Source organism: Chinchilla lanigera, unplaced genomic scaffold (assembly GCF_000276665.1).
Source record: "Chinchilla lanigera isolate Chin_1 unplaced genomic scaffold, ChiLan1.0 scaffold00013, whole genome shotgun sequence".
NCBI lineage: Eukaryota > Metazoa > Chordata > Mammalia > Rodentia > Chinchillidae > Chinchilla > Chinchilla lanigera.
In genome coordinates, this window is record NW_004955414.1 from 17,592,588 (window position 1) to 17,614,886 (window position 22,299).

Consider the following 22,299-nt stretch of genomic DNA (forward strand, 5'->3'; position numbering starts at 1 on the left):
TGGTCTGATGGAAATCTCTCCCCGCTCCGTCAGTCCTCTGGGAGCTGCACACAGCAGGAACGTGGATATGGCCAGGGCAGCGCCTGCACCACAGACCAAGGGCCCGCCTCGTGGCCTTCATGACAGCACTAGGGTCACCCCGACCCACTCCCTCCCTACAGTAACAGAGAGAGCCCTTCACAAAACGTGGACTCCTCTGGTCCCTCCTTGAGTCCCTCCGGAGCCGCTCCTGCTTTCCTTCATGGCCCGAGTCCTGTGTGGTGCTATTGGGGAAGGTGGGCGCTGGAGCTGGGAAGGTGAGCAGGGAGGGCCAGGGCATTGTCGCTGACGGGGCTTCTCTCCTTTGGGCATAGATTCCGGCAGAGTTCCTCTATCTCATCTTGCTGACTGAAGGTGGTGCACCCTTCTCCGGCTTTTCTCCATCTCTGAGAGGTACAGGGAAATCAGAATCATGGTTGGATTCAAGGCCACAGATATGCCCCCTACTGCCACTGTGAAGTTCCTGGGGGCTGGCACCGCGGCCTGCATTGCAGATCTCATCACTTTTCCTCTGGACACTGCTAAAGTCCGGCTGCAGGTGAGGGTCGAAGCCTGGGGGCCTGATGCTGTCTAATCTGTCCCAAAGATACTCTTTGAGGGTCTGTGGGGGGTGTGGGAGTGCAGGGATGGCAGGAGATGGACAGCAGCCTGCCTGTCCCTGTAGCCACTTTATCTTGGGCTTGCAGATCCAAGGAGAAAGTCAGGGGCCAGTGCGGACTGCAGCCAGTGCCCAGTACCGCGGCGTGCTGGGCACCATCCTGACCATGGTGCGCACCGAGGGCCCCAGCAGCCTCTACAACGGGCTGGTGGCCGGCCTGCAACGCCAGATGAGCTTCGCCTCTGTCCGCATTGGACTCTATGACTCGGTCAAGCAGTTCTACACCAAGGGATCTGAGCGTGAGTGGGGAGCTGGGACTAGCCTCTTGGCCTTGTCCTTTCTGTCTTACTGATGACTGATCTTGCTTCAGAGCTGAATAGCTCTGTTTGGCCTCAAGATCCCCTGGAGGATCAAAAGAGTGGAGGTTTGAAAATGGTCCTGATTCAGGGCTGGGGAGATAACTCAGTGGGTAGAGCATTTGCCTAGCATGCAAGAGGCCCTGGGTTCAATCCCCAGTACCACTTAAAAAAAGAAAAAAGATAAAGAAATAGCCCTGATTCTGTTAACGATGCCTGAGCACCTGGGCTCAGCTCGGCTCTGAGCAGGACATCATCCCATGGTAGTCCTCACCACCACCTTGGGAGTAGGAGGTATCGTCCCTGTGTTACAGATGAAGAGACTGAGGCTTGAAGAGGGGAAGGACTCTGCCAAGGGCACACAGTGGGAAGCCAGAATCACATGTAGGACTCTTGCCTGTAAGGCTAGCATTCTCTAACTTCCTCTCTTGATTGCCACATCTGCTTTTTTTTTTTTTTTTGAGACAGGGTCTCACTGTGTAGTTCAGATTGGCCTCGAACTCACGTTGTGGCCCAAGCTGGCCTCAAACTCAAAGTAATCCCCCTGAGTCATCGTCCTGAGTGCTGAGACTACAGGCATGTGTCACCAGGCCCAGCAGCCCTTCATTTTACATATAAGGAAACCTAAAAGCCTAGGATACCAGGCTGACTTTCCAAGATCACATAGAGAAATAGATCTGAGACAAGAACCCAAGTCTTACGAGTCCTGGGGCACTTCTTTTAGCCTTGGTTTTCACATTTGTTAAATGGAAATGATTCTGATGTTTCAGGGACGTTGAGCAGTTTAAATGAAAGTGTTTTACCATAGAAAACACAAAGTCGTGGCTGGGGATTATAGCTCAGTGTTAAGGTGCTTACCTAGCATGCACAAGGCCCTGGGTTCAGTCCCCAGTATCACTCACACACACACACACACACACACACACACACACGCGCGCGCGCGCACACACGCGCACACACACACACAAAAAAATTTTTTATCTGACTCCTTACCAAATCCTAGCAAGACTAAACATTCACAGTGATACTGTACTTTGATTGGGAAGAAACTTCTTAGAACAAGAGCTGGCCTGCACGCTGTCCCTGAAAGTCAGAGCACAGTGATGTGGTCTTGGTGAGGAGACATGAGGAAAGTGTGCAGGCCCAGCTGGCCACCGACACCCATGGTTTTCCTACAGATGCCAGCATTGGGAGCCGCCTCCTGGCAGGCAGCACCACAGGAGCCCTGGCTGTCGCTGTGGCCCAGCCCACGGATGTGGTAAAGGTCCGGTTCCAGGCTCAGGCCCGAGCTGGAGGTGGTCGAAGATACCAGAGCACCGTGGATGCCTACAAGACCATCGCCCGAGAGGAAGGGTTCCGGGGACTCTGGAAAGGTGCGGACTAGATGTTCCCCTTCCCCCATCTCCCTTCTCCCCGTGCCCTGGCCTCACACCGCCTCTCCCTCCTGTAGGGACCTCTCCCAATGTTGTTCGAAATGCCATCGTCAACTGCGCTGAGCTGGTGACCTACGACCTCATCAAGGACGCTCTCCTGAAGGCCAACCTCATGACAGGTGGGTTAGAGTAGGTGGTGCAAAAATAGATAATAGGATCTGGCTGCCTGCAGACCCCACTTTTTCACCCTGTTTGCCCTTTGCCTGTAGAGCGAGTGCATTTCTTCTTTGCCATGTTGAAGCCAACTGGGACTGAGCTCCCACTCTGCACATTGAGAAGTTGAGGCCGGATGGGCAGAAAGCTCTTTTAGGTCCTCATAAGAGATCTCTTTAAATTCTCTTCCCTTCGGAATGGTGCCTGAGCAGTGCTGACTGCCTTGCCTTCTTCTTCTTGTCAGATGACCTGCCTTGTCACTTCACCTCCGCCTTCGGGGCGGGCTTCTGTACCACCGTCATCGCCTCCCCTGTCGACGTGGTCAAGACGAGATACATGAACTCTGCCTTGGGCCAGTACAGCAGCGCTGGCCACTGTGCCCTTACCATGCTCCGGAAGGAGGGGCCCCGAGCCTTCTACAAAGGGTGAGCCTCTGACCCCCTCGCCCAGCTCCAGGCCTCTTGGCCAGCCACACCTACCACACAGGAGCGAACTGCTTGGCAGTGAGAAGCAACCAACTGTCAGACCTCCCGAGTTGCCCTCGTCTACACTGTAAGATGTTAATATGGGGATTTAAGGCTTAAGGCTGGGGATGGAGCTCAGTGGTAGAGCGCTTGCCCAGCATGCATGAGGCGCTGAGCTCATCCCCAGCATTGCAAGAGGAGAGAGGTGTGGAACTCGGAGGGACTCATTCATGCTCATGCGTACACAGCTGTGAGGCGCAGTTCTCCGAGTCCTCCTGTCCCCCTTTGGGACAGAGCATCCGGGTTGGGTTGGATCGGATGCTAGGGCCCAGTAGGCGAAGCCGGAGATGGAGTTAACTGTGTGACCTGTGTTTTCTCTTCCCTAGGTTCATGCCCTCCTTTCTCCGCTTGGGGTCCTGGAACGTGGTGATGTTTGTCACCTACGAGCAGCTGAAAAGGGCCCTTACGGCTGCCTGCACATCCCGGGAGGCTCGCGTCTGAGCCTCTCCTGCTGCTGACCTGACCGCCTCTGGCTCTAGCTTCCCCTCCAGCCAAGCTGTGCTTCCGTTTTCCCCCATCCCCCTTGCCCCTTCCCCCTTCCCCCTTCCCTCTTCCCCCTTCCCCCTTCCCCCTTCCTTCTTCCCACCACCTCTTCTCCCCATGTTCCCCTCCTCCCGCTTCTCCTCACTGGCTCAGTGCTGGTGGAGCTGACCCTGTCTGACAGTGAAGAGGCCTGGCCCCAGCCAGGACCTCAAACCCTTTGAAAAGTTCAGACCAAATCATCCTGACTCCCGGCCTGGCCCAGCCCAGCCAGTCTGTCATCCATAAAGCAAGCTCAACCATGGTGTCTCCTCCTCGCTCATAGCTGATACCACAGGTTCTGGTCCCTTTGGGCACCTGGTGAGCAGGGGAGGAGCCACGTGACATCAGAAAGGGGTGTGACCCACCTTCCACCTCCAGCGTCCAGCGCGGGGCCCATGAGGGCCTGTAGTGCATTCTTCCTTCTAGGTCCTGGGCTGAGATGGCAAGGAAAGGGACACCCCTGGAGGACAGCAGGGACTCCTTTCTCTGCCTGGTCACTTGGGCTTTCACTGTGCCGGGAGGCCTAGTACCCACCTCCCAGCCCCCTAGCTGGCCCCGGGCCTGCTGATCTGCAGAAGAGAGCAGCTCCTGCAGAGACAGAACTTGAGAACCTTAGATGCTGTTGATTCCAATTTACTGTTGGCAAACCCACCTCCCAAAGTCCTGGACTGCTGTGGAAATCATCGCCCCCACACACCCGGTCATACTGCTCGGAGGAAGTGTTCTGAACAGGTGGGCTGGGAAGGCCCTGACTCAGCACTGGCTGGGTTCATACTGCAGGCAAACATCAGGCTAGAGTTTCTGTTTGAGGTACTTTGGCTTTGGCGTTCCACCCTCCCCAGGGCAGGGAATCCCAAGAAAGCAGTGAGTGACAAGCCAGGACTTTGACTGCATAGGGGTTTCAGGCTTTGTCCTCAGAGGCAGGGACTGTGGTGGGCAGTTGTTTCAAGGGGTGAGAGTCTTAACTTCCCAGAACAGGTCTGGGCCCTTAGAATTAAGTTCACTGAGACTCAATTTACAGAGGTCCAAGGACCAAAGCAAGTCATGCAGTAAAGACACACACAAAGTATTTGAATGGGGACGCCCTCCCCTTGTCACACTTGCCCCCCAGGGACCACAGTTGAAGGTCCTCAGGGAGACTGGTTTGGCAGCTGTGCAGCCAGGCCTGGGAAACCAGGCCTTCTTTCCTCTTCACCAAGGCTAAAGCAGCAGACACAACCCCCTCCCTCTCCTAAGCCCTTTGGCCAGATCCTGCAGCTGGACCCCTCTGTCCTTGGGCAAGAGGACCAGGATATTCGGCTCCTAGGGAAGACATGGGGACTGCCCAGCTTCTGACAAATTGAGCTGAGGCCTCAGTCCCTGGGAAGGGACAAGATTGAGTGCTGTAAGGCAGCAAGCAGGTGATGGAAAGCCCAGCCTTGTTCTCTGCTGGGCTGCAGGGAATATGCACAAGCGAAGAGTCTGGCCACTGCCTTATGTAACTATTCACATTATGCTGTGACACCAGCTTAACTCTTTTGCACTGGAGGAAACATGTCTGTCACCAGAGCTGAGCTGAATGGATGGGTGGGTGGTTCCTTTAGCAGCCTTGAACCCAGACGCTAGATGGACACAAGACCCCCAGACTTTATCATGGTTCTGAGCCTGACTTGGACTAATCAACCACACCAGGGGGACTGGAGTCACCAACAGGCCTTGGTATTGCTGTGCTCTGCTTTGCCTGACATGGGTCAGTGAGGTAATGTTAATCTCATAAAGGCCTGTCATTGGGCCTGAAACCATGCTTCCTTCAGAGCCCACCGGGATGGTCAAGAGCATCTGGCTGCCTGAGAGGAGGCCTGGCTTCCCAGTGTTCCCCAAGCCAGGGCCTGCCATCCCTCACCACACCAGGCTTGCTCAGAACTGGGCAGCACCATCATCCCCCACATCCAGCTCTCACCTCAGATGGCAGTTTAGTTTCCTCCTCTGGTTTCCACAGAAGGCCTGCAAGTTTGGGGCTGTGAAACAGAGTGAAGTGCATACTGGAGATCCCAATCGATTTGTGTGACTTCCCCAGACTCCTGACTACTATGCTGAAGTGCTTCCTAGAACCCTAGCCCCAGAGTCTTCAGATCTGCTGCCGCATTCATGCTGGTTTTAAAAAGCCTATCAAAGCCTGGCCTGGTGGTGTGTACCAGTAGCCCCACATACTTGGGAGGCCAAGGCAAAAGCATCATTTGACTTCAAGAGGTCTGGGCCAGACTCTGTCTCTTAAAAAAAAAAAAAAAAAGGCTGGGTATGGTGGTGCACACCTGTAATTCCAGTACTCTGGAAGCGAGGGCGGGAGGATCTCCAGTTCAAATCCAGATTGGTAACTTGGAGACTTAAAGAGACTCTATCTTAAAAACTTCAGAGAGTGATCTGGGGATGTAGCTCAGTGCAAACGCCCTGGGTTCCATCCCGAGTGCTGAAAAAAACAGTGGCTTCTAGGTGCTGCTGAGCTCCCATTTAAGAAAAAACAGGCTAATACTGTATTTTGAATGGTGGGATTCCAGGCAGTGTTGGTAACATGGGGCCTTTTCTGGCACCTGTGGAGCCACTCCAGAGAACTGGCCACCTACCCCTCTGATCTGTCCTGTCTTACGCTCTGGTTCCTGAGAACAGAATCTGTTTCCTGGCACAGAGGATGTGCTGCTGCTGGTTTTGGGTAGGCAGGTGTGGGCCGATCCAGCCCAGCGGGACCCAGGACTGGAGTTCCTCAAGGCCACGCCAGCAGCAGTGCAGGAGCCCTCTGTGACATCCAAGCATGAGTTCACCAAGCACTTTCACATCAGCAACCTTAACTTCATCTTCCACCCGCAGTGGAGTATGAGCTCTGCTCTACCAAGACGGGCAGGGCTGGCGTCAGAACCCAGGAGTCCTTCCGCCTAGACCACTCTGCCTAGAGAGCTCAGAACTCATTTCACAGACAAGAGAATTGAGGCTGGAGAGGTAGAAACCAAAGGCATACCCAGCTCTGTGTTCTTTGTCTCTAAGCTGGTGAGTCTGTGGGAAGCAGCCTAAGGCTCTGATGACAGCTTTGTCCTGAGTGAGCGGGAACAAGTTTTCTATCTGTGCTTCAGTTTCCTGTCTCTATAATGTGACATCACATTCCAGCAACTGACCCTTCTAAATATTATGCCATGAAAAGTCAGGGCAGACGTGGGGACCTCAGAAGCCATGCAGTCCTGCCCCATGCTAATGGGAGCACAGAGGCTCTGACCAAGCCGGGATGGGGACCCAGGCGCCCAGCTTCCTGGTCCTGCAGGAAAGACTACCAGGCAGCTCCTCCCCAACATTGTCCAGGGTGGAACTGGAGGATAGGAAATAAATCTTTATTATGTCAATGTAAGGTCCTGTTCCACCCCCCTCATATCAGATCTGTGCAGGGCTGGCTCCCTGGCACACTCAGGCTGTGGAACGGAGCAGATGGCACCCAGTGAGGCTTCTACCCCCACCCCCGCTGGCCGCAGCCCAGTCAGCCGGCTCAGGTCAGCAGTGCCTGGCGCAGCATCTGCTTCTTCTGGGGTGTGAGGCGGGTGGGAAACTGGATGTCGAAGAAGATGAAAAGGTCTCCCTTTTTGGTGGGGTCCTCAGGCAGTGGCATCCCCTCACCTGGCACCTTCTTGAAGTACTTGGGACTAGGAGGAGAGAGGCAACAGAGGGCACTTAGGGAAGCAGCACCTAACAGGCCAGGGCCACCTGCTAACTGCAGGGACGGGCTGGCTGTCACCACAGCTGCCCCCAGCGAACGGCTCTCAGCAGCTGAACTGGGGGGAGGAGAGGAGCCTGGACTCTCCCTGGAAAGCCTTCTACAGAGAGTCTGCTGGGGGATCCCAGGAATCTAGTGTTTGGTGTGGGAAAGTGGGCAGGCCTGGCTTGGGGGTGGCAGTGCCCGGCAGCTGCACACAGCTTCCCACCCAGGGGGCCTTTCCCCAGAGGAAGGCAGAGGCACAACTCAGAACTCTGGTGGGAAGTTTTGGGAGATGGAGATAACAGAGCCCGCCCAACACTTGGGGCCTCTGGCCTCTACCGTGGATTCATGCAAATTAGAAACAGGTGCTCTTTTTGCCAGGTGAATGCAGCGCAAAGCTTGGTCAGAGTGGGGTGGATGTCATCCTTCTCTGCCCTTCTCAGCAGCGGATGCTTGTGCTGGGTGCAACCTGTACAACTGTACTAGGCAGTCCTTTCTGGCTCCACTTCCTAAGTCCCAGGCCAGGCCTTTCTTTGGCTACTGGGTCCCAAGGCAGGTGGACTCACTGGACAATGTCATTGATGGGAATGTTGAGCAGACGGTCATCTAGGGTCTTCACCTCCACGGTGCAGCAGGTGAGGGCCTGGGGGGTGGGGCAGAAGCAGAGGAGGAAGGTGGAGGGCCACCGTGGCCACCCTATTTAGAAGGCACTATGCGATCCCATTTGGTACCAGGCCCTGAAGAGGGCAACAGAGAGACAGAAGGCTATTCAAAAACTAAGAGGTGAAGCCGGATATGGTGGCACACACCTGTAATCCCAGCACCTGGGAGGCTGAGGCAGGATCGCCATGAATTTGAGGCCAGCCTGGGCTACATGAGCAAATTCTAGGCCAGACTGAACTACATAAATAAATAAAATAATACAAAAAAGCCAATAGGTGAATGACGTAGGCCAGTGATGGTGAACCTTTTAGGGCTTTCAACGATATAAACAGCTCGCTGTGGCCCGCGTGCCATAGGTTCGCCACCACTGACCTAGGCCATTAACCCTCCTCAAGGAGTTCACAGTCTGGGAGGTCAGACTGATGTTGATAGCATACAAAGGTCATGATAGAGATGGAAACGACAGGTGTGTGGAAGCCAAGAAGGGGACCCTTGCCATTCTAAAGAGGGAAGGAAGGTCGCACCGGTGGCGGCTGATGAGGGCTTTCCAGGGTAAGATGGGCAGGCAGCCTGCAGCAGAGGCCCAGCAGAAACAAGAGAATAGAGTTATGAAAAAGCCCCGCCCAGCAGAGGCGCCCAGTGTCCTCGGGTGGGTGCACAGCGAGGCCATTCCTGAACACCACTCTGAGACATTCACACAGTGAGGAGGCTGGCAGGGTCACAGGCCTGAGAACACGAGCCCCAGGAGAGGAGGAGGGGAGCAAAGGGGCCCCACGAAGACCCATCCAGTGCACAGAACTGGCCATCCGGGACCCAAGGAGGGGCAGAGTGAGCCACGGGTGGCAGGGCCGGGGATCTAGGCTGTGGCGGGGAGGCTGGGTCTAGGCCAGTGCAGGTGGGTCAGAGTCCCACGCTACTCCCCCACTGTGCCTTACCTTGCCCAAGGGGATGGGGTTCACAAAAAAGAGGTTGTCGTTCTCCCTGCGGAAGCGAGGGTGCAGCTTCTCCTTTACAATGAAGATGATGTCAGCTGGGATGATGTTTGGGCCCTGGGAGGGGAGGCCAAAGGTGACAAGGACTAATTGCCTTGTCTGCTTCTCCTTGTCTGTATGTCCTCATCTGTTCCACGGGGAGATTGGACCAGGTTTTCTGGAGAGCTTGCCCAGAGGAAGCCCCAAGAATTACTTCCCTCCTGAGCCTGCTCATCGATGTACCCAGTGGGAGGGGAGAGGGACCTCTGAGGGTGGCAGTGGAACTCTGAATGGGGTGTCAGACCACTGCCTGCAAGTCCCAGTCCTGTCAGTAGCTCAGGAGTGACACCTCTCCGCCAAGCTTCATTAAGTCACCACAGCCACTGAAGTTTCCTCTGGGCACTAGGCACAGTGGACTCTGACCAGCCTCTTCCCCAGAGGAGCACCCACTCAGCGGGGCAGACTACAGTGAGTTCCCAGCAAGCTCAGAGCCAGTATAAAGGGAGGTTGGCAGTGGGTGGTGTCAGAGAAGGTGCTGACCCATGTGGGGCCACCTAAAGTGGCTCAGAAAAGAGATCATTAGAGGTAGGCCTGGAAGGGTGTTTGTTCAAGTGTTGGTTTTTGTTTTTTTTTTTTAGGAGACAGGGTCTCGCTATGTAACCCTGACTGGCCTTGAACTCACAGAGATCCTCCTGCCTCAGCCTCCTGGCTACTAGGATTACATATTACCACGCCTGGCATTGAGGTTGTTTTTTCTCTTGTTGTTTGAGGTAAGAAGGTCTTGTTGTGCTGCTGGGCCAGGTGTGGTGGTCTCAAGGGTGTTTTAGGAGTAGGTGTGTCATACATGGGAAAGGGGACAAGAGGTGTGGGCAGGGAGATTAATCTCTTTACTCTGAACACTCCATCTCTGTGCCTCTTCTCTGGACTTAAGGACTCAGTGTGCCTAAGGTAATAATCTTATATAAGTAAGTATTTAATTTAAAATTATTAGTAGTAAATGGTTCTGAGTAGCTCCCATAGTTGGGCTTTATTCAGAGAAGCACTGAAGAAAATCAGGAAGAGCCCTGACGGTAAGACTGGCCTCTCTCCGCTCGCAGCTCCTGTGCGTTGCCCTGGCAAGTCCTTTCCCTCTCTGGGCCTCAGTTTCCCACTGAGGGGATGGGGGTAATCCCTGAGCTGCCCACTCCCAGAGGTGCTGTGAGGCTCTGTCCCTCCGATGGGAGGTGAGGGGTGACCTCGTGACTCTGTGCACTGCTCTCTCCACCAGACCAGGATTTCTGGGAGAGGGCACTGTCTCCTCCTCAGTCTCCCCAGCTCTTGAGCCTGGTGACTGGCCCTGGTCAGCTCCCTTCCCTTTCACCTGATCTCCCTCCTTCTCGAAGGTGATGCGGGTGCCCTGCCTCCATCCAGGCCGCACATCGATCGTCAGGATCTTGTCCTTGATGGTAGAGGAGTAGCCATCATCATTTAGCACCTGCAGGGACAGGGCGAGGGGTGGTCTGCTCGGATTTTCAGGAGTCCCCTTCACAAACATGAACGATGCTTTGTGAGTTATCCCGGCTCAACCCTCCCGCAGCAGAAGACCTGTGCTGAGCCACTCATACTCCCATTCTGTTGCCGCCGGAACCAAGGGCTCGTGCTTCTAGCATGCAGGGCACATCCTAGGGCTCGAGCTGGGGCCTGAGACACCAAGTGGTCACCACAAGGTGGTCCAACCCCCACCTCCAGCCCTGGCCACTAACAGATGCACAATGAAAGTGTAATCAGCTCCTCTGTTCAAATCCCGGCGGCCCTGGCCCTGAGCTTCTGGCGGTTCTCTTTTCTCAAAAAGAAAAAACATGGATGTCAACATACATGAGCACCACCCAGTGCAGTCATTCCCCAGTCACGCGCCCACCTGGGTGCCGCCTGTAGCAAGTGCGGCCATAGTTGGCATCTCTTCTGCGGGGCAAAGGGTGAGGGGCTGGCAGAGGGCTGGGCCGTGGGACCACAGCCTGAGCTACAGGACACACAGGGTCCTCCTCAGCCTGGCAACTTAGGGACTGCCTTCCATGCGCACGCTGCCCTCTCTCACCCTGAGAATCCGGAGGGGCAGCCTGGAAATCCCCAGAGAGCAGGGTTCACAGGAGGCTCCTGCCACTGGGAGTCCTCCTGCTTCCCACAGCGGGTGCCGAACTGAGGGAGGGGTCCTGCGCCGGTCAGGGCGCGGCCAAGCGATTCTGCACACGGGGGTGAAGGGGAGGGTCACCCCCTCAGCTGTTCCCTCCAAACTTCAGGTTCTAGAACCCTAAGAATCTAGGTCTCTCTGCCTAGGGTTCCACGACCGTATCAAAGACCATTCCTGAGTTCTCCAGTTAGAGAAGGGAAGAGGTTCTCAGGGGTAGGGGTTAGGTGGTGGCTCGCGGGAGGAGCAAACACCAAGCACTCACCCTTCGAGAGATCTTAATTTTTTTGGTGCAGCCAAAGAATAAATCCTCTAGGGATAAGTAGAGGTCCCGTTCAATTGGGGGGTCCTGCTTCTTCACCCCTCGGCCCCGGAGTCCCCCAAAATTCAAATCCACATCACTTCCTCCTGCATCAAAAAATTCTACCAGAGGGAAAGGAAATGAGTAAGAGAAATTCTGTCCAAAGACTCAAATCCACACACATAACACGTTCTCTCTCATGCACATCCAAGTCCCCACCCCTGTATTTCCTCCAGTTCTTCAGTGTCCCAAGTATAATACCGCGTGCCCGTTTCCACCTTTCAGACTCAGGCTGCTTGGCCAAGCCAAGAAAGTGTCCTTAACCTCAGACCAGCGAATAGCAACCAGTTCATGCTGCTTTATCCCCACTCCTGGCCCCCTAACTCATCCCCACTGCCTGTTGAGGTACCAACTCAGGCCGGCTCACGAAGAGAGGCACGCCCTCTACTGGCAGGGTCTTGTAGTGCTAGAAAAGACTCCAAGTTGACTGGGAACAGTGAGGGATCAGACCAGCCAGTCCAGTCTTCCCCACCCAGTTCAGGATTCCACCCACCCTCCCTGTCCATTCCTCCCCAAAACCATTGAGATCCAAGTGTCTACGATGTTGTCAGCTGGTAAGAAAGAGGGGAAGGTCTGGTCCCTGGCAAATCTGACCCAAACTTGTCTTTTCTCAACTTCAGCTGCATCTGCCCAGGCTACACCTATAATCCCTCCTGCTGCCCCTGCCTTCTATCCCAGTGCAAAGAGAGAGCCCGATTTTGTCCCTGGGCTGAGGGATTGTACAGTCCTTTAGCTCTGGGTTTCTCTGTGTGTGGGATGGTGCATTAACACCTAACCTGTCATCCACCATTAAGACAACAAAGAACTTAAACTTGCTGAGAACTTACCACACAGCAGGTGCTATGTCCAATACTTTTGTTATTTTATTGATTTATTTACGTTTGCAGTGCTAGGACTCAAACCCTGAGCCTCGTGCATGTTAGTCAAGTGCTGTACCTCTAAGCTACTAAGCTGTGCCCCCACCCTTCACTTTTATTTCACTGGCACAGGAGGCTCACCACTCAACAGCTGGAAAGTAGTGGAGCTGAGACCTGTACGGCAGAATGATCTGGCTACAGAGCCAATAGCATAACCATTATGTTGTACTGATGGATGCGGAAGCCCTCCGCAAACTGTAGAGCCAGAGGTTGCTATTATACACTGTACTCTTTCTCTCCTGGTTAGTGCCGTGGAATGAACTTCACACGCTGGAATGGTGAAATGATCTTAGGAGGTGAGTGTGAGGTGGCTTCACCACTCTGCCAGTGTCCTCGTAAAATGTCATAGTTAATCAAGAGCCCTCTGAACTACCTGGTCCCCTTGTGTTAGTGGACTCATTTTTCACCCAGCACCTGTGGTGAGCATCTCATAGCTGGGGCACAGGAAAACCAGTCCGTCAAAACCCACAGGGACAAAGGGAATAAGAACCCCTAGAAGGGAGCCTGTAACAATACAGCTCCTAGGCTCCATTTAAGGAACTCCCAAACCCGGAGGCTGACCCTCCCTGACAGGCAGGGCCCCTGCAGGCTTTCTTGGGTCCTTGAACCACATCAATAAGGGAATAATTTAAAATGATGAATTTTAAACACTTCCTGGCCTCCTTGGCATCCATCACTTCCTCCTGCTGAAAATCTTCTCTGCTGAGGAGTCTGTAGAACTGAAAGGAACATTCCCAGACCCCTCTGCAGCTAGGGTTTGCATTCTAGTAGTGAAGTGAACAGTAAGCCACTTGGAAGTCAGAAAGAGTGAAGGCAGGTGTTATGGTTTGTGTTAGATGTCCCCCCAAAGCCTTGTGGGTTTTTGTTTTTTTTGTTTTTTGTTTTTGTCTTTTTGAGACAGGTCTTGCTATCTATGCTGTTCAAGCTGGCCTTGAGCTCACTTATGTAGCCTACGCTGGTCTCGAACTAGCAATGATCCTCCTGCCTCAGCCTCCTGAGTGCTGGGATTACAGGCATGTGCCACCACATCCAGCACCTTGTGAAATTTTAGATGGGGCTTTTTAGCAGGTGGCTGAGTCTACAGTGTGACTGATTCATGATGCAATGCTAGGGATTAAAGGTGCTGGGATTAAGGGTGGGTGATTGCTGGGTCAGTCCACTGACTGGATTGACACCGCCCTAATCCCAGTAGACTGGATACAATATAAGGGACAGAATGAGGTTTGTCTTTGCTGTTTTCTGCCACCATGAACTGCTGCTCCTCTGCCACTGGCCCTCCTGCTTTGGAGCCAGATGATTATGGACTGAAACCTCTACAAACTGTGCACTAAATAACCCTTTCCTCCTTTAACTTTGGAGGCTGGGTATTTTGTCTCAGCAATGAGAAAAGTAACTAAGCAGGCATCGCCCTCTGTGTCTTTGCTGAAGCACTGGTGAGCACTAGCACCGCCAGGAAGAGACCAGGCTTTTCTGCAGCAACAGTTCACACACACACACACACACACACACACACACACACACTCTAGTTTCACACCAGTCAGTCGCAAGGAAGGCAGCAGTGGCGGCAAATTCCTTAAACCAGGGCTATAGCTACAGTGATGTGTTCTGGAACACAGTAAAGCGTTTCCTGATTCCCTCGTTGAGACTGTGGCCGAGACAGTCCCCTCCTGTGGGCTTAGGGGCACTGCTCTCAGGGAATTCCTCTCCCTCAGACCTCCCGATGGTTTTTCAAGCACCTATTTCCCTGCACAGGGCCTCCTTTGCTCCCCCAGGTGTGTTTCCACAACTGATTTCTGACTAATACGTATCTTACACAGTGAATCCTCATACAGCTATTAAAATGATTAAAGTAAATCTATAGATAACATAATACATCATAGTATAAAATAAGTATATAAAATAAGTATAAAAAGCCAGTATGTATGGTGCAGTCCCCTTTTCTTGAAAAAAAAAAAAAGGGGGGGGGCTTATGTAAAAACTAATATATGGTCATCAGACATAAACATTTCTGGAAGGATATGTAGACTGTTAACAGTGAGGAGACACTTCTGAGGAAGGAAATAGAGGGCTGAGAATTATTTCTTCAACTATGCTTTTCAACTATGTATTGCATATACTTCTCAAAGCTAAAAAAACAAACAAACAAAAAACTACTCAGAGAAAAGCACCTTTCCCAGCGGCGTCCTTTCCTCAGTGTAAGACACACACTGGGTAGAGTTACTTACCACTGAAAGGGTTGTCTCCCCCGAAGAACTCATGGAAAACCCTGTCAGGGTTGCCATGGAAGACGTAGCCAGTTGTCCATGGAGTCTGGGCTCCGAACTCCAGAGGAATTCCGCCCTTTAGGCCCTCTTCTCCAAACTTGTCATAGATGCCTCTCTTCACAGCTGTGGATAGGTGTGAACTTGAGGAGGGGTCCAGCCTTGGGAGCCAAGAGAGATGGACAGACTGGGGGACAGGGCACCTGGGGAAGGGGACAGGGCAAAAGCAGCCTTATTTCTAAAGTGCCTGCTGCTTGGCAATCTCTGAAATGAGCTCCTAGAAGTTAAGAGGTTTGGTTTCATTCTGGGTGGACCTAGGGATCACCATGGGAGCCCAGAAGCGAGAGGAGAAATAGTAATTTGCTGGGGTGGGGGTGGGAATTACAGGAGGAACCGAGAGACTGAGGGTCAAACTGCAGACTGGGAGTTGGCTTAACTCAGTCATCACAGCTATTGTCTTACTGAAATTTTAGAATCTAAGACTTCTAAACTCAGGAGGTTTAAAATCCTGGAGGCTGAGGACTCTGAAGACCTGAAAATCCAGGGCTAGAGAAACTGTGCTGATCTCCATACCATTCTGCACAGTGTCCAGGATCACAGGCTCCGGGACGAGCCCTCAGGGAAGCCATGAGGGCGCTGCCTCGGTTGGGCGGTGACTCACACTTGCTCCCCACTCTGGCTTCCACAGGGCAGACATTTTTCAATGGTTCCTGGCCGCTCTCTGCTCTTTTATGCCCGTGCTTTCCTTGGGGACATGGAGACTCAGCAGCTCAGTCTGGGAAGGATAAATGGGCCTGCCTGCTCTGTCTCAGTCGTCCGCCCTTGGTAGCCAGTGTCTCCCTCTGCTCCTCGGGAAATGTGCCCTGCGCCCATATTGCCCCCCGCCCCCGGTGAGCCATCAGCCTAATCCTGGGCTCTGCACACTGCAGCTGCTGAGAAAGACGTCTGTAGGTGGACCTGATGGCAAATGCCTGTGATCACAGCTACTGGAAGTCCGAGACAGAAGTATCACAAGTTCAAGGCCAGTATGGGTAATTTAATGAGACCCTGTCTCAAAGCAAACTGAAAAAAAAAAAAAAAAAGACTGGGGATGTAGCTCAGTGGTAGAGCAGTTGCCTACCATGTATGAGCTCTAGATTTAATCTCCAGGACCAAGAAGAGAGGGAAGGAGGGAGGGAGGAAGGGAGAGAGGGAGTGAAGGAAGAAAAAGTAATTCTTTAGTCTTTAGTCCGGTAACTACAGAAGGGAAGGTTAATGGGAGTCATAGCAGCAGATCTGCTGCCAGAGGTTCTCTCTCTCTTTCTTTTTTTTTTTGGTACTAGGGATTGCACTCAGGGCCTTGTGCATGCCAGGCAAGTACTCTACCACTGAGCTACATCCCCAGCCCCTCTCTCTAGACTCTGATCATGGAAGACGATGGTTACGTTCTACTGGACCCCTCAGAAAATCCACCATTCTAGAGGCTTGAGGGACGATCTTAATGGAGGAGTCGGCGACAGAGCCCATGTGCCCAGTCCCACAGTCACTCACGATCACTCAGCACATCGTAGGCCTCTGCTATTTGCCTGAATGTCTCTGCTGCAAATGGCTCATCTGACTTCAGTGGGTGGTTCTTCAGGGCAAGTTTCCGGTACCTACAGGAGGGAGGGTTAATGGGAGTCATAGCAGCAGACCTGCTGCCGGCCGGGGGAGCAGACCATGGTTCAGAGCTGATGCTGTCATCTGCCTTCCCATCAATCAGGGGTGACTATACAGGCTGTGGGGACCGCCCCGGTACTTTGCGCAGATCTCCCTAAAGAGAACCTGGTGTGTGGAGCACAGGCAGCTGACAGTCCCCAGCAGCTGCCCTCAGGAATTTGTTCTGGGAACTCTGAAGTCTTGAAACAAGATTAGAGAAGCCTTGGTGATCTCCTCGCTATTTTCCCGAGCTGCCCTCGCCAACCCCTAAGTGTGGCAGAGGATCTGTGACAGCCCATTCCTGTGAGATGTGGCAGCCTTGGTCTGAGGACTCCCCACAGCCTGGCTGAGATCGTCTGGGGCCACACTGCAGCTATTCCCATTCAGGCCTTCCCGCCTCCATCCTCTTCCACAGGTATCAGGCCTGCCCCGTGGTCTGAAGCTCCCCCTGCATACTTTCACCCCACTTTGTCTCTCACAGGGGGCTCCCCGCATATTTTGTGCACATCTAGTCCTGTCTTGGTGTCTGCTTCTTAGAGGACCAGAACTGACACGCGCTTCTCAGGAAGAGATAAAACCAGGTGTACAGAGAGGCCCTGGAAGAGGTCTGTCATGTCCTGGCACTGTCACCCCGCTCTGTGTTTCTTCTCACTTCTGCACCTGCCAATCCCCCAGCCCCACCCAGGCCTGGGTGCCTGCAGCACCTGAGGAGAGGTCAGTACCCTAGGAGAAGTGCTGGCATGGACGGGGCACACAGGCAGCTTGAAGAGATCCCATGGCAAGGGAGCTTGGGAATTAAGACAGAAACCTCACTTTTCTCCCGCCCGACTCCCGGCCCTGCCTGCTTTGGCAGCGTGACTCAGGAAGCCTGAGGGCCAGGAAGCCTGTTGTGCCTTTGCGTTGTGCTCTCATTGCATTGGCCGGCAAGGAAGGGATGATATCTGGAAGGCATAGGAAGGGCCCGGGTCCAGACTCCCAGGCTACCCAGCTCCAGTTTGACCCTGCATTCCCCTTGCTGGGCCAGAGCAGGCTCTTTTCCTAGTCCCACCCTCCACGTGGGCGTCCCCAGGGCTCCGTTGCTTCTCTTTGCTTCACTCACAGTTTGGAGGTGAAGTCATGCCAGGGACTTATCTCAAACCGGACCACATCCCTAAGCCCAGCTTCTCAACCTGCTTGCTAGCTCCTCGCCAGCGTCCCGCATGGACCACAAACTCAAGGAGCCTAAATATCAGCATGTTTTCATGGCCTCATCCTCCCTCCCCCAGGCACTGCAGCCAGAAGGCTGAGCATTCTCTTTAACTCAAGTTCTCCTTTGTGCCCTCTCCCTCCGTCCCACCAATTATCAAGTCATGCCAGCTTTTCCTTCTACACATCCCCTTCCAGCTTCTCCCCCTCTACAGCTATCGTAGAACCATATCCCCCTGTATCCAGGAGCACCCTCTCCAACCTGTCCCTTGTGTGTGTCACCAGCTTGGAACTCGCTGTCTCTGTGTCTGTCTCTCTTTTCTAAACTACTCCAACCAAGTCACTCTCCTGCGGATCCCCCTTTTCCTGCACACCCTCCTCCCCTTTCCTGTGATATTCACTCCTCTGCGTCCCCTCCCAGATCTTCCTGACAATTTTTTATTCAGCATTCCACTTTGGGTTTAGGGATCAACTACCCAGTTCAGGGCACCTTCCCTGACTGCCAGCCTCCTTTTGAGGGTAGACTCCTACTCCAGTCCCCAAGGCCTTTGATCCCGGAACTCACCGCTCCACTCTGCTGACTGGTTGTCCCTCCCAAAAGACTGCGAAGTCTTTGGGTGGCTGCGTCCAATTCTCTGTGTGCCCAATGCCTAGCACCAAGCAGCAGTAAGTAAATAAATGATGTAAGCTCATTTCCCACCAGGCAGCCCTTTTCACTGTGACTGGGTTCTAGCAATGCTTCCTCTTACTGAGCTGGGTCTGCTGTCCTTGTCCTTTCCTTTAATTCATAAAGGTCCTGGCTCTGCCCTTGGAGCCTTATAGAGGCTCCAAGTCTACTTGCAGAGCCTTGAAGACAACTGTCATAGCCTCTCTGGGACTTCTATGGCAGTCGTTCTCAATTCCAAAGGTCATAATTAGTTTTGAGAAGAATCACTAATAAATTCAATCCATAAGTAAAATAACAAAATTGGAAGCCGGGTACCATGGTGCACACCTGAAACCCCATCTATTCAGGAGGCTGAGACAGAAAAATACTAAGTGTGAGGTCAGCCACAGCAATTTAGATCCTGCCTCAAAATAAAATATAGAAATGATGTAGCACAGGGTGGAGTGCCCCTTGGGCTTGACCCTCAGTCCTGAACACACAAAAAAGTAACCAAGTTGGAGAAGAGTTTGATTTTTCATGTAACATTGTGTGACTTCAAGGTTAATTCCAATCCATTTTATGTGTGGCCACTGGGTTTGAGACTCTCTCTCTCTCTCTCTCTCTTTCTCTCTCTTTCATTTCGTTTGATGCTTCTGAAATCCTCTCTGGCCAAGTCACTCTCCTGCTGAAACACTGTACCAATCCCCTTGCTGACTTCAACGTGAGATCCACGCTCCTACTTTTCCCTCTGCAATGACCTCACTCTCCTTTACCTGCTTTCCTGTGTGCAAGAGAGGGGCAAAGCCTCAGCCAGAGAGAATGAGTGACGCTGAGCGGATCAGAAGCTCAGGTGACTGTGAATCATCCTGGTGCTTTTCTTCATTCTACAAGCTCAGCGTTTTTGTTGGTGTTTTGTTTTGTTTTTTGGTCAAAGTCAAGGCACTACTGTGGGAGAAGTCATATGTGAGACTCATGCCTTAAATGATGGTTCCAGGGAGAAGAGGTAAGGGCTATCTTTGAGACAGATGCAGGTTTTTTTCTTGTTTGTTTGTTTGTGGGACTGAGGATTGAACCCAGGGTGCTCTATGACTGAACTACATCACATCCCCAGCCCTTTTAATTTTTATTTTGGGACAGAGTCTTGCGAAGTTGCTGAGGCTGGGCTCAAACTTGTGATCCTCCTGTCTCAGCCTCCCAACTAGCCGGGATTATAGGTGTGTACCACTGTGTCCAGCATTGCGGTTCTTTTAATCAACTCTTTGTATGACACGATTTTATATACAGATGATTGTTGGGAATTTTTACATATCTTATCTCATTATTCCTATTGAAAGCCACAGCAAACCCCTCCCTTTTTTTAGAGAAGAGAAACTGACGTGCAGAGAGGGTAAGTGACTTGCCTGTCAGTCACACAACTAGCAGGTAGGAGAACCTGGATTCAGACCTTCCAATGGCAAGGCTGTGCGTATCTTTCTGTCCTCCGACTGCTCTCTCTCCTAGCATCCTTTCCCTTGATGGCTCCCAGTGGTCAGTGAGGCCCTGAACAGTGGTGATGTCATGTACTGCCCTCTGAGTCTTGTCCTGTGTCTCCAATCAAGCTGTCGACTCTCCCCACTGACCCCACTTAGATCCCCTTCTGGCCACAACATACTATTGGCATCTACCTCTCAGGGTCTTTGAGGGGATGAAATGAAATCATGATGAAGGCTCTCAGAACAGCACTGACACATTCAATTAATGTAGTTGTTGTATTTCACAACCTTAATTATCTTCGACACATGCATTTTTCTTTCCCTTTCAATTATCCAATTAATTGCCAGGTTCATTCCCTCTCCTCTCTCCAGTCCCCTGAAGCTGCTTAATCCTTCTTCAAGCCTGTTCTTCTGCCTTAATTACCAGGACTGCCTCCTACGAGCTCTCTATCCTTCCAATATAACTCCCCCAGCATTGTGTTGCTTCCTTTTTGTAATGTTCATCACAGCTGTGGGGTGACGCAATGAGCATCTGTATTCACCCACAAAATTAAGCTGTGTGAGGGAGGGAGACATATCTGATTCACAGTTATACCTCCAGCTGCTTACACTGTACCTAGCCTATGTGGTCAGTGCTAGGTAAATATTAGTTTTTAAATATTATTTTAAAGAAAACAAAGATCACACACACAAAATCTTTTTCTAGAAAAATGTGCTGACTTCTGTTCTAGATTTTCTTAAGAATAGACCACAAAACTCCCAAGACTTGATGAAAGTAATCAGAGATAAAGTTCAGTCAGTGATAAAAATCCTTATAAAAGCCGGGCGTGGTGGCACACATCTGTAATCCCAGTACTTGGGAGGCTGAGGAAGGAGGATTACTGTGAGTTCGAGGCTAGCCTGGGCTACAAAGTGAGCTCCAGGCCAGCCTGAACTGCATAGCGAGACCCTGTCTCCAAAGGACCAAAAAAAAAAAAAAAGAAAAGAAAAAGAAAAAAGAAAATCTAGGTCATCCCTGTTCACTATCCTCTGGTTCTCCATAATATTTAGGATAAACTTCCGATGCTCCTCTGTCTCCCTTTTGTTGTTAGGAAAACCAAGGCACCTAGGAAAGGAGAGAGGGCATAGAGTGGAAAAGGATAGGGGCTGGGAGCAGGCTGAGGCACCAAGGTGTCGGCATTTCCAGCCTGTGCTCCTCCCAGCCTGATGTCGGGATAAGGCTATGCAAGCAGCAAGAGGAGCAAGGTTCGCTCATCTTGCTTGCCCTGCTCTGTGCAGCTTGGCTGGAAGAGTCGAGAGTGGTGGGTCTGCCCTCGCGTACCCCGCGGGCCTGGCTCCTGACCCAACTTACGCCTTCTTGATCTCAGCATCCTCTGAATTGCGATTGATCTGGAGCACAGCATAATAATCCTGACCCATGGCTGGCTGGCAGTGAGTTGTTAGTCCTTAAACTCCAGCAAGGCTGTTGGTCTGCATTCCTTGGTTGCTCCTGACAACTGCACAAGGGCACTCTGGGAGTTGTAGTCCTTCCTTCCTAAGCAAACAGCCTTCTGGACCCTAGACTAGAAACTAAAGCACGGGAAAATTGTGGCTGGTTTTGTGACCCTGATGAAGGTCCTTCAGCTCAGAAACTCAGAGTCACAGAGCCCTGTTTTATTTTATTTTTAGTTTTAGAGAGGAATAGATTACTTTTAAAGTTTTCAGAACAAGTGCAGCATTTAGTTGACTTTTTTTAAACTAAGGTTTTATTTTCAGAAAAATTATGAAGATAGTAGACACAGTTCCCATATATCCCATATCCCATACCATTTCCTCCATTAACATATTAGTGGGGTAATTTGTCACAAATAACTAACGTTGATACATTATTATTATTAACAACAAAGAAATACATATAATAAAAATATATATATATATATTTTTAGTACTGAGGATTGAAACTAGGTTCTTTGCACTGAGATATATCTCTAGCCCTTTAATTTTTTCTTTTTTTTTTTTTGAGACAGGGTCTTGCTATATAGTTCAGACTAGCTTTGCACTCACTATGTGGTCCAGGCTGGGCTCAAACTCACAGCAACCCTTCTGCCTCAGCCTCCCGAGTGCTGGGATTACAGGCATGTGCCACACCTGGCTGTGAAGTACAATTTCCATTAGAGTGTATCAAAGGTACACACTACCTACAGCTTCTCACTGATGATGTGAATGAACCTTGATCAGCTGGCTGAGGTAGTATATGTCGGATTTCTCCACTGTACAGTTGCCGCCCTCCCCCTTTTCATACATTGTTTGGAAGGAAATCACTGAAAGGTGCAGAGCTAGGCTCCACCTCCCTGAGAGCAACAGAGCAGGGTTTCCCACACATATCCCGCATCCAGTCAGTCACCAAGCTCAGTTCCTGCCACTTCCCAGATCCCTCCACGTCCTCCCCTGCTCTTCTCATAGCCAGGGCCTTGCTCCTTGCTCCGGTTTCACCTTTCTGCAAGGCCACTACAACCTTCTCGCTGCCTTATCTCTACCTTGCCAACATCATACTCTGTCCAGAGTGCAGCCCAGACTGCTTCCCCGCACACAGGCCCCTGCGATCGGTGTGTCCCTCTCCGCCCATCCATCTCTCACCACCGTGCACTTGTTGTGAGTTACAAAGC

General features: G+C 52.0%; 2 protein-coding genes across 2 annotated transcripts; one reads left to right on the forward strand and one right to left on the reverse strand.

Annotated features, from left to right (window-relative positions):
* The first annotated feature begins 326 nt into the window (after positions 1-326).
* On the forward strand, positions 327-3,890 carry Ucp2 (uncoupling protein 2 (mitochondrial, proton carrier)). The gene is made up of 6 exons (XM_005379929.2): positions 327-577; positions 726-936; positions 2,172-2,366; positions 2,444-2,545; positions 2,824-3,004; positions 3,430-3,890. Exons 1-6 carry the CDS (start codon positions 452-454, stop codon positions 3,542-3,544), a joined length of 930 nt encoding a protein of 309 aa, XP_005379986.1. The 5' UTR covers positions 327-451; the 3' UTR covers positions 3,545-3,890.
* A 3,071-nt stretch (positions 3,891-6,961) lies between these two features.
* Positions 6,962-21,137, reverse strand: Dnajb13 (DnaJ (Hsp40) homolog, subfamily B, member 13). Its single transcript, XM_005379931.2, has 8 exons — positions 21,006-21,137; positions 16,205-16,308; positions 14,639-14,800; positions 11,401-11,558; positions 10,332-10,445; positions 8,936-9,049; positions 7,904-7,980; positions 6,962-7,284 (listed from the first exon to the last, which is right to left on the reverse strand). Exons 1-8 carry the CDS (start codon positions 21,071-21,073, stop codon positions 7,131-7,133), a joined length of 951 nt encoding a protein of 316 aa, XP_005379988.1. The 5' UTR covers positions 21,074-21,137; the 3' UTR covers positions 6,962-7,130.
* Positions 21,138-22,299: the final 1,162 nt, after the last annotated feature.

What these genes read in the sequence shown, in the direction of transcription:
- Ucp2 (XM_005379929.2), top strand. Translation starts at nt 452, where the DNA reads ATGGTTGGATTCAAGGCCACAGATATGCCCCCTACTGCCACTGTGAAG. An exon ending in CTGCTAAAGTCCGGCTGCAG is followed by an intron (nt 578 to 725) that starts GTGAGGGTCGAA and finishes TTGGGCTTGCAG; the next exon opens with ATCCAAGGAGAAAGTCAGGG. An exon ending in GAAGGCCAACCTCATGACAG is followed by an intron (nt 2,546 to 2,823) that starts GTGGGTTAGAGT and finishes TCTTCTTGTCAG; the next exon opens with ATGACCTGCCTTGTCACTTC.
- Dnajb13 (XM_005379931.2), bottom strand. Translation starts at nt 21,073, where the DNA reads ATGGGTCAGGATTATTATGCTGTGCTCCAGATCAATCGCAATTCAGAG. An exon ending in TCGAGAAGGAGGGAGATCAG is followed by an intron (nt 9,050 to 10,331) that starts GTGAAAGGGAAG and finishes CTCCCCTCCCAG; the next exon opens with GGCCCAAACATCATCCCAGC. An exon ending in ACCCCATCCCCTTGGGCAAG is followed by an intron (nt 7,981 to 8,935) that starts GTAAGGCACAGT and finishes CCCACCCCCCAG; the next exon opens with GCCCTCACCTGCTGCACCGT.